The sequence below is a fragment of the Typopeltis vanoorti genome, chromosome 12 (assembly GCF_054136105.1).
Source record: "Typopeltis vanoorti isolate ZY-2024b chromosome 12, IOZ_Tvanoo_1.0, whole genome shotgun sequence".
NCBI classification, from domain to species: Eukaryota; Metazoa; Arthropoda; class Arachnida; order Uropygi; family Thelyphonidae; genus Typopeltis; species Typopeltis vanoorti.
Window position 1 is genome coordinate 26,471,355 of NC_143560.1, and position 12,084 is coordinate 26,483,438.

Here is a 12,084-nt window from a genome sequence, read left to right on the forward strand (position 1 = left end):
AATGATGTTATATAAAGCACAGGTTGTGTATGATCACTCATGTTTTAAGAATCCTTGCACTGATTTTTAGACCGACAAAGTCCGCTAAAGATGAGTTAATTTATCTCATTCATCTTATGTTTCGTGAATTAGAGACGAACATCATATTTAAATAACAAATGACACAAACACACAGCAACTTTGAAAAGTATATTTCAATGCGCTCATGGAAAATGTTTTTGTATACAATGATCCATTACATGCTAATATTCTGATGGTGTTATTTTTTAACGTTATAATTAAGAATCAAAAACCTGTGGAAGCCCGGCAACTTGCCGTCTCTTTATTTACAAGTCTATTCGTAACATTGACAGTGGCACAGCCTTAGCTGGTTCACACATACACATGGGAAATGCACAAAGCAAAAACATCAATATGAAACCACCACACGTAAGGTGATAAATCTTGCTTGGCAGATTTTAACCATTACAAACACTAACATTTGTGGTGACAATGACAAGAATATAAATAAGTTATTGTCTGATCTACAAACAGAACACACGAAATGGTAGATGACATTAAGTAATGGAAGAAATTTCTATACAGAAAAAACAAAACACAGATTTGTGATCTATGTGAATTAGATACAGTTTTACTGGTATCAGGAGATCACAGAGTTAATAATCAAATAAAATACGGATTCATCACTCCTGTACCAGAAAACAAAACAAAATGAAATTAGCCTTTGGTGGCACCAATAAATCTTAAAATGATTAAAATTAACAAATAGCGTCACGAATTTAAAAAATGTGCGTTGGTCCCATTCAGGAAATCAATAAATAAACATTATATCAGATCAAAATTATTATAAAGGTAAAAGATTAGTACTTTGAACTTTGTAAAAATAAAATCAAAATATATTTTTTTTCTTTTCTTTTATTTTTCTTCTGTGGCACAAGAAACAAATAGGCTGTGGCACGTCAATTCACTCTCTGTCACTAAGTTTCCACAAAGCAAACATATGGCCTCAGGTGTCAAGGTCAGTATGTAAGAGGGAGAAAGGTTTTGAAATAAGCCAAAATTCTTCTGTTACAACCCATTAGGCAAGCAATAAAATAATGCCAATCATTTACTATATGCTAAAATGTACCCAAACCTATTGATTTCAATAGATTGATTTATGTATACTAGACAATTAAGTGTAAAAACATTAAACTCCATACTTAAAAAAAAAGATTTAGATGAACACTATCTTCAGTTGAAATCAAGGAGTATTTAAGTCTCTCTTTTTTTTTCTTCCAACATAGACAAATGATACATAATATTCATAGTAAACTCTTAAGCAATAATATTGCTAATTAATCTCTGACATATCCGAAATACTTTTGCCTACTACAGCCTGTAGGAAAACTGGCAATTTATATTTACTTTTCAGCACCATTGTTCCATGTAAAAATTGAGGATAAGATGAATAACTCCATCTCATTTCATATGCACACTGCTAAGTGAATGACTGACAGATCAAAGTGCTTGCCCACCTCCCACAGAACTAGGAAGCTGAAATTTTGCACAGAGGTAGCTTTTGGTATGTGACCGACAAAAATAAACCTCCCAGTTTTTGGAGTTCAAGTAGCCTCGTTTGTTTTGTCTTTGGAAAATTAAAAATTTTCTGAAGAAATGTATTTTCCCTTTAACTCAAAAACATTCCTAGATATTTAGATGGGACCTTTTCCAGTAAGTGAGTGAGGGAAGGGGGAGTCACCAAACAGAAGACCTGCTTAAGCTGCCCTTCATCTTTTGTCAATTTTTAAGAAAATTTAATTTGAACTGGAAAATATAGCACATGATTTTTTAAAATTCTACAGAATTTTCTCTTAGTACATGCATAAAAAATATACACCCAAAACTTGGTGAATCGTAATAATAAAAAAAATTAATATCAAGCAAGCCAAACTAAAGAAATTTAGATTTAAAAATATCCCCAAACCATTAGTTTCCTGTGCTTACTGGTAGGAACAAACCCACCTCATCTGATTCCAGTTGTTGTAACCACCTCATGAAGTCTTAGTTATACACCTACATCCAAACTCTTTGTTCTGAGGTGTATATGTCTTCAGAGCACATGCAGTCACTTAGCAGTGGGATTGGCAACTGAAGGGACAGAGTCCTTAGTCCCATAATGGTAGTATTTTACCCCTTTCTTCTTTTTGCAAGAAGTATAATGGTTAATACACATACAGAACAGGAATTTTGAAATATCAGGCTATCATTAGTACCATTATTATTAAAATATACCATTATACCATTATTATTAAAATAAATATTAAATAAAATCATACTTGTATAATTCAATTAATTCAGAAGCCTGAAGATTCAATCAGATCTTTTGTAAAGTTCATTTGCATTCTGTAAAAATCACCCTTATCTGTACTCTACCTATGGTCCCTCTTGGTATAAAATACGCAACATTTAATATAAACATTCACTTTCATTTAAGATTTTTATTTTATAGCTTATTCTTATTGACCGTCAAAAATTACTCTCTCTCTCTCTCTTTTTTAGGCATGTTCCTACATTCATTCATTCACCCACACACACATACATGTGTGCGTAAGCATACACACATAACTGTACACTTTCTTAAAGAGGCTTATTCGGATGCAGATCTATATACTCTTAGTGAGAACAATGACAAATACTAGAATATCATTGGCAGAATAAGGTGCCTAAATATACCATACAGCAAGGATGCCAGGTTGCCTATAAATAATATAAATCCAAGGTAAATAATACAACATACTACACTAAATATATACCGAACATTCCAAATAAGCACAATAATTAGTCCCTTCATAAATAGCATAGATGACTAAAAAAGACAATGACATTTAAAACCTCACCTTTTTTTTTTTTTTTTTTTTTTACAAAACATAAAAAATTAAATTACATTTTAATTTGTAAACATTTATGTAAAAAAGCAAGGACTACTAAAATATGAGATTTTTACACCATGATTAAAATATAAAGTAGTCAATATTTAAAAGCATTCAATTCTCTCAACCACTGCCATTTTAAAGGAATTAATTCCTTATATTCTTTGATAAAAGTGGAAGGAGCAATGAACACAATATCACCATCAGTAATAGTAGCAGCCAGCTCTAAACAGCATGAACTCTCAGCTTTGGTTTTGTACTTTGGAATGGTAAAAATTCAAAAAAAAAAAATAACAATACTAACAAAAGGAACACAAACTGCAAGATGGCATCCTATGTGCAAGATTATATGGCAGTAATATATAAAACTATGTTCTTGACAACGATGGCTGATGCCAATTAAAGGATCCCAGAATTCAATCACACTTTGTGCTATGAGAGGTGAACATACAAAAATGCAAAGGTGCAAGATGATAAATTTAAGGAATTACATACATGTTGATAATACATTGATACATAAAACTACAAATACTTATTTGTTTATTGTCAAAATAACAAAGCTTTGCTGACAATAGAAATTTATGGCATTTGCCCGACAATGAATATGAGAGTCTGGACACCAAACTCGATTGTGACATGAGGTGTGGCACATGTAAAGGCTATATAGCACAGACGTGCTGAGCCTTCAAGTACAGCTCATTAAATTTTCTATTATTAACTTTTGCCCACATTTTGAAAATGCTGAAGTATCCAGAAGCAATGTGAAACAGCTGCCAAAATATTTCTCAATATCTAAAAAGTCACAGATTAAAGAAGATGTAATCTTTTTGTTCCTTCCAAAATGATGAACCTATTGAGGATGACTTCACACAATAAACAATGTTTCACAGTTGTTTTCAAGAGGACTATTGCTTATAAGCACATTTCCATAACGACATTCCAAGCTTTAGGAAGATATGTCATGGAGGAGTTTCAGATGTCCACATTTACTGGCAAAACAAATATAAACAAACTAAGCATCTATCAGAACTAGTACAGTTTACTCTGAATAATAATTCAGACAAAGAATAACAGCTATGTATAATTTGACTCTTTAAAAAAAATTGTTTAAAAATATTTAAAACCTGAAAAAAAAAAAAAAAAAAAAATGGTACTGTATATGCACCAACAGCAATATTACTTTCACAAATTACAACAATTCACCAAAGAAAAAGCTTTTTTTTAATATTAATTATTCATAAATGCTGCAGACTAGGAAAATCTACAGAGAACTGCACAAAAAGTTAAAAAATCACAGGTACCTCCACACAAATAGGATGCCTAATAAGGCTCCTTCAGATGGTCAAGGACCACTAGATTACCCCCACTAAAACAAGGAAGCTGTGGTAGGTAATCTCACAGATTACCTTTATGTTATTCCTTTCAGGTCCAACTGTAATGTCCTGGTAAATGGGCCTGGTTATATGTAGATCCGCTAGCAGGCAAATAAGCAGAACCAGCAGCCATGGTTGAATGAGGATGGGCTTGGTTATAATTAGGAGTGGGAGCTAACACACCTCCTGCATGGGCAAAGTTGGAAAGAGACTGCTGGGCATAACCCATTGCCATAGCATGAGACAAAGACATAGGAGTGGTTAGCGAAGGCAGCGTAGACATACTATTAGCAGTAGGAGTTGGGGCAGATGTTGAAGCTGGGGAATGAGCAGCTGCTATTCCTGTGGGACTGGGACTAAGGGTTTGGGGGGGAGGAGATGATGCAGGTACAGATGAAGGAGTTGGAGTTGATCCTCCAGATGCTGGGGTAGTTTGCTGTGAAAGCTGAGTCAGCTGGCTTGATGAAGACATGCCAGGAGGACTGTCAAAACTTTCAGAACTTTCAGGTGATGGCTCCTCAACTCGTGGTTGCTTCACTTGAGGAATTCCTTCAACACTTTGCTATGAATAAGTAATAAGATAAGTGAGAATCAAAAATATAAAAATAAATAAAAATTTTAAATTTGTCTATGTCTTTGAGTAACTACAGTAATCCCTCACTTCCTACTAATTCACTTCCCATCATGATCGGATAACTGAAGGATTACTGTACTCGTTTCATGAGATTATGAGGATATTCTTTACAGTTGTTACTTTTACACTCTCTGAAAGGACACAGGCAAAACTCTTTGAGAATTGGCATTTATTACGATCATTTAAATTTTAGATTTATATATATATATATTTTTTAAATTGTCATTATCAATATTTCAGGCAATTTTATGATTTCTTCAGGTGTTCTAATGTGGTGTATGAGATGTGTAACAGAAATTTTTTTAGAGTACTTCTTAAATCTGGTAGTAGTTTTCATCTTCAAATGCAAGCAGGTGAGTTTTAAATGGGTGTGTGAAATATAATGTTCAAATTATAATAATGATCCATAAGAAACTTCCACTGAAAAGGCCCAATAAAGTTCTCCACATCATAGACAGGATTTGAATCCAGATGGAATATAATTTAAAATATAATATTGGCTGCATTAATTCTTTACTAATTTTGCATATGTCAACCTACACAAGGATTACAGATGTGTATGATACTGCACCAATATGTGTCTAAAATACAGAAGAAATCAATGAGCAAAACTATATACACATTGGCAGTTCACTTAACCAATCAACAGTACTATTTGAGAGTGAATACAAGTTCCTGAGATCTCCAGGGAAGGAGTGTGTGGGGCAGTCATTAGTCGCATGATCTGCACACTGCCATGTGCACAAAAGGGAGACTGCAAAATCTCCACAGATGATAGGCAACAGTGGCTTTCCCTGGTTCTAAATTTATTTTGCTGGCTCCAGAGTCAAGGTGGATTGGAGCTTTTACAGTTGGATCTGTGATCAGAAACTTGTTCGTAGTTCATTCCAGAGTCTTCTCTACCAATCATGGGGACCTTATCTCCAGATCTCCCATCTGGTTTGTAGAAATCCAGAGATAAGGAAGCAAATTATGTACTGAGATGTCAAGTGACACCTTGATAGCATTAACATGCTCACTGCTCCTAATTTATTACAATGTGCCCAGGTCAGACAGTTATGCAGCACAGCAACGTGTGGCTTACAAGCTTAGAGGTGGTGGTGGCAGAATGCACTAAGCAATTATTCCCAGGTCCACAGTTGGCTACCCGATGAAGAAACTCAAGTTCATAGGTGACACTGAGCTCAAGACATGACCATGCCAGCCTAAAATACTGAATGATAGAATCCTTCTTGAGAAAGGCTTATCTTATTGTTATGTAGAGAATCTGTGCCTGGAGATGCAAGGAACTATAAACAATTCTGGAACAAAGCAAGAAATATAGAAGTGGTTCTATAACATGAAGAAGCCAAAGCAGAGTTTGGACTCCAGAAAAGGATCAGGTCTTTTTCTGGAGTCTAAATGCTGCTTTATGCAAAAACAATTTTATTGACTGTTGCTTTTCTATAGAATAACTGTTTTAAAGCCCTTGAAAAGTTTGTTATAGCAATGTTTCCTGAAACACTACTATAACAAACTCACTCACCTGTAATAGTCCTTATATATTCTGTATACTACAGCTGAATCTCATTATAGCAAACTTGTAGGGACTATAGGTTATAATAGAGTTTGCTACAGTGCATGTTTTAAGCATAATCATTGTAGCTAAGGACCTTTGTGTATGAGGAGGGATGCAGAGGCCATGGTTTGCAACATCCAAGTGTATAGGCTCAGTAAAAAAAAAAAAATCCATTATTTTTAGTTCCAACCGTAGTGTCTATTTCCATCTCCTATGTGCAAATTATACCTAAACATTTTCCTAAGAGAAACTCAAATTTTAGTGTCTTTGAGCATTATACATCTTGGATTTCTCAATCTCTCTCACACACATACCATTTTTGTCTCAAAGGTGACATTCATGCATATATTCATTTAGATGTACTATGTCCGAGTATTTCCAACTTAAAACCTTCCCCTTCTGTTCACTTGACTCAAAATCTCTACTTCATTCTGTAAGTAATTTATTCTCTATAGCACTTTATAAATTTTTTCTTTAAATGTTTTCCACCAGCCAACTTTTCCATAGGTGAGATCATCTTCCTGGGAAATTTTAATGTTCACAACTTTGTATAAGCAATCCATATTATAGCAACAACAAAGAGTATACCTTTTCAGTGAAAAAAAACTCAGTTTACCAAACCTACATTTGCTTAAAACATTTATTTATTTTTTGTGCCAGATAAGTGAATGCATAATTTAGTAACATTGAGAAATTGATTTGGAATCAGGTAACGTTTTGATTATTTAAGGGTTGGATACTCAAAATTCCAGTTTTTACATATATTGGGATAATTAATGAACATTGCCACTCTGCAACTCCGATTATATGTTAAAGCTAAGCAGATTTTGAATAAAATCAAACAACATACTATGAAACCAGACAACTTACAACAGTAAACTCATTCTTGTAGAAAGGCTTATACGTTGGTAACACGACTATTAAAATATTTAAGGAATTTACAACGTATACTGGAATATTAATTAAAAAAACTTTAATAAATACTTCCTGTATTTCGGCAATGTCACATTGCCATCTTCAATGGGAACATACAACTATGACACTTGCACGCAGGCACTACAAAAAGCAAATGAGGCAGAAGAGAGAAACTACTGTTGTTCCTAGAGTCCTATTGGTGCCTCCTAATGGGCTATATTGGGTTGTGTTGGCTGTTGGGCTGATGTTCTCATGATGCAAGCTTCCCAAACTTGGGGCAGGCAGTCTCATGCACTCAAATTTGTTGTGCTTTGAAAGGTTTTTTAGAGCTGAGGCTGATTCTATGAACAATCTTTCATATTTAAACTTGCTGCGATAGGTATCCAGAGCATGGTCTGCAAGCCCAGAGTGGCTGTACTGGTGAAACCGGATGTAGTCTTTATGTTCCGAAATCCTGACATTTGCTGTCCTGCCTGTTTGGCCAAAGTAGGACAGTTTACAGCTGCAAGGGACCTGGTATAACCAAAGGTAGGTCTAGGGAAAGTGGTTGGTATTTGGTGGAGTGGATAAGGGATGCCAATTTTTTATATGGTTTGTAACAAGAAGTTAGGTCATATTTTTTTTAAGATTTTGGTTATTTTTTCCGAGGTGCCCCGGATATAGGGAATGGTGATGGATTTAGTGTAATCTTTGTTATGAAGGGGGGGTCGTGATTATCTGGTTTTAACATTCTTTTGGGGATTATAGCCATTAGCTAAGTAAGTATTAAGGATGTGGTTAGGGCACTGTCATCTGAACAGATTAATTTTGCCCTGTTATATAGTGTTTTTATAACCCCATATTGTTGTGTGTGTGTTGGGGGGAAATTGCTGGTGAATGTATTGCCTATATGGGTGGATTTTCTGTAAACAGAGAATACCAATGATCCATCAGACTGGCGAGTGATTAGAGTGTCTAGGAAAGAGAGACTGTTTCTTTCCAAGGTGAACTGTATTCTGGGGTGTTGGTTGTTTAAGTGTGTTAAGGAGTGGAGTGTATCTGAGCCATGTGGCCAATGCATCCCTTATCCGCTCCACCAAAGACCAACCACTTCCCCTAGACCTACCTGGGGTATACCAGGTCCCTTGCAGCTGTAAACTGCCCTACTTTGGCCCAAAGCAGGACAGCAAATGTCAGGATTTAGGAACATAAAGACTATATCTGGTTTCACCAGTATAGCCATTCTTGGCTTGCAGACCACGCTCTGGATACCCGCCATAGAATACGTTGGAAGAAAGCCACGTTAATACACCGCAGCAAGTTTAAATATGACAGATTGTTCATAGAATCAGCCTCAGCTCTAAACAACTTTCCAAACCTCAACAAATTTGGGTGCATGAGACTGCCCCAAATTTGGGAAGCTTGCATCATGAGAATATCAGCCAAGACAACCCAATATAGCCTGCTAGGGGGGGGGGGGGGGAGCACCATTAGGACTCTAGGAACAACAGTAGTTTCTCTCTTCTGCCACATTTCCTTTTTGTAGTGCCTGCATGCACGTGTCATAGTTATGTTCCCATTGAAGATGGCAATGTGACATTGCCGAAATATAGGAAGTATTTATTAGTTTCTTTTAATTAATATTTCAGTATACATTGTAAATTCCTTAAATAATTTAATAGTCAAGTAAACTCATTCATTATAGTCGATGGTTTGCTATAGTGAATTTCTTTAGCACAGCATTGTGCCTGTAGGTCTTCAGTAGTTTGTTATGGTGAGCAAGTTTTGCTATAATGAGAGTCTGCTGTACTATAGAGGGGTTTACATCCTGCAGTGCAGAGGACTGAAGGATGTAAACATTATAGCAAAAACAAGATGGAAGTATCGCAAACAAGTTGCAATTCCTGTTACATTGCAGTTTGTGTTCCATTGCACTACCTATCAATCCTCTGATTTTAGAGGGATATATCTAAAGCTGGCTAGCACACATGGATTACTTTTCTTTCAGCCATATTTATAGCTGGGAGCTGGATATACAATTAAAAGATGAAAAGAAAAAAAATGAGGCATTATGACTGAAAAAAGTGAGAAGAAGGTAAAAGTGCTGAAGTGTTTCAATACCACAAAATTGTCATCCCTATAAAACACATTAATATTAACTAAGAAATAATAGTTTTTATATTAGACAGTTGGTTGTTGAAATTATGCAAGAGAACTGAGGATATGAGACATGTATTACATTGTTAGTTGTATGTTTCCTCTGGATGATTTTTTAGACCAAATGAAAAACCTGAGCCTGATGAGGGCTCCCTCATGACTACTGAATGATGCCTAACTCATCTTTGAAAAGCTATGAGAACTGAACTTCCAACAACAGGCCATCATTGCTACCAAGCATGCTATGGAGGTAAGGTACAATAAAAACACATTTGATTTATGACAAGGTAACTAAATCCATGAGGCCAATATAATCAAAACTCTGCCACTTCCATATGAGACAAGCTAATCTGCCTTTGTCTGTCAAGTATTTATAAAGGTTACTTGCATCCTAGACAAGATTAAAACCCAGGTCTTTCTAGTCCTTCAGACAAACTACCAAGGATATGATTAAAGTTTAGAAACTTATTGGACAACAGCAATGAGAGTGAATTTAGGATCAGATAAAATCCTTGTTCTAGACACTAAACATTTTTATCACTTCAGGTTTCCAGTAAGCAGGATAGTCTCACACTGGGCAATAAAATCTTTTGCAATCTACTAGCATTCACTGCGAGAAAAGGAGGGGCTTAATCCACTAAATATGTGGAGCAACTCCTTTTCACACAGCCTTTTATTCCTTTACAGGGACTAGTCAAGGCCATTTAAGCCCTATCTATCCTTTTCAATTTGCACTATAGCCGGCCCAAATTATAAGCGGCAACCAATGAAGAAACTAGCAAACAAGTGCTGTCATCTTATGGCCCATAATCCCAACAGGATATGCTACGGTCTAGCATGGGTTCTATGGTCAATTTTCTTGAATTTACAGGAAGAAAAACCCTGAGTCTCCAAGAGTAAAAAACCCACTTGCCTGTACCAGAGATTGACTAACTCGGGAACTGGTTGAAGAAAGGCTAAGAAAAAGTTCCTCCAGTCAGTGACTAGACTTGAGCTTAAGTCTATCTTCGGCACAGATGCAAACGGCACTTCTACTAAGCTACACAGGCCTCAAGCTATATATACACCTAAACCACTTTTTATGTGAATTTTTTTTACGCGAATTGGGATATCAAAAATAATTTTTTTTACGCGATTTTTATTCACTTTTACCTGACCAACCTAAAGTCTAAGTTAGGAAAAAATCAGTAATTCAAGAAATTCCGAGAATTTTGTAGAATTGCATTCTTGTTTCAATTAAGAAAATTCTAAATTTTTAGGAATTTCATTTATTGGGAATTCCCCGAATTACATAACTAACTGCGCATAAAAAAGCAGTCCTTAGCAGTTTGAATTTGGTGTTTGAGTAGACAACACAATTACCGCATTTTTTAAGTGAAATCAAAATAAAAAAAAATCGTGTTATAAAATTAAGAAATAATAAATGGTAAGCTATATGTAATTTTCATTTCATTAACCGAAGATTTTAATCCAGCCGTCGCATGATGTTGCCGATAAAAAAAAAAAAAAAGGCAAACCGTTTCTCCTTGGATATAAAAATTCAAATTTTAGATAGTCTTCAAACTGGGGAAGGTGCGACGGCTGTGGATAAGCATTTTGGAGTCCATGAATCAACTATCAGATCTATAAAGAAAAATGAAGAGGCTATTAGAAAAGCGGTATGTTCTGGTACAAAATTGAGTGCAAAATTATCATCATACACAAGAGATGTTCTAGAAAAGGCTGAAAAAGCTTTAGTAATGTGGACAGAAGATAAAAAAAGAATGCCAGTTGACAGAAATTCCATCAAGCAATCAGCATTGAGATTTTATGAACAGATTAAAAAACTGCAGCCAGGTACTTCATCTCAATCAAGGACAAAGTATGAATTTCATACAAGCAATGGTTGGCTGGCTAAGTTTATTAAAAGACATGCTCTTCATAATATAAAAATTAAAGGTAAAACAGCTGCTACAGCATTTCCACAAAAACTTGCTAAAATAATCGAAGATGGAGGTTACACTATTGAACAAGTTTGGAAAAAAGCTTGGGTGACCATTGATATTTTCACTGAGTGGTTCCACAAACATTTTGTGCCAGAAGTTAGATGCTATTTGAATGACAAGGGTCTCGAATTTAAAGTGCTTTTGATTCTTGATAATGCACCCAGTCATCCTGCCATAGAACACCCAAATGTGTAATTTTTTTTTTTCTGCCACCCAATACCACATTATTGCTACAACCTCTAGATCAGGCTATAATTGCGACTTTTAAAACATATTATGTCAGACGAACATTTCAGTATGTTTTGAACAAGCTAAATGATGATGAAACACTGTCAGTTATGGATGTGTGGAAAAAATTTTCGATTATGGATTGTATTGATCAGGTTTGATTATCGCTATCTGAATTGAGACCAGAAACTATGAATGCATACTGGAAAGCTATTTGGCCCGCATGTGTTAAAGAGAATGCTCCTGTTCCCTTCAATCATACTGCAGAATTCCGCAATATAATAAGTTTGGCATGTGAAATTGGCAGAGAAGGATTTGATGATCTTACGTCAGCAGATATCGA

The 12,084-nt window shown here is 35.3% G+C and overlaps 1 protein-coding gene across 1 annotated transcript in view; it reads right to left on the reverse strand.

Moving 5' to 3' along the window:
* Positions 1-290: 290 nt before the first annotated feature.
* LOC150100643 (uncharacterized) overlaps positions 291-12,084 on the reverse strand; it is a 116,047-nt gene continuing 104,253 nt past the window's right edge. Inside the window, exon 6 of the mRNA XM_090401177.1 lies at positions 291-4,847. Within this exon, the coding sequence (XP_090257303.1) occupies positions 4,335-4,847 (513 nt within the window). The 3' untranslated portion in view covers positions 291-4,334. The remainder of the gene's footprint in view (positions 4,848-12,084) is intronic.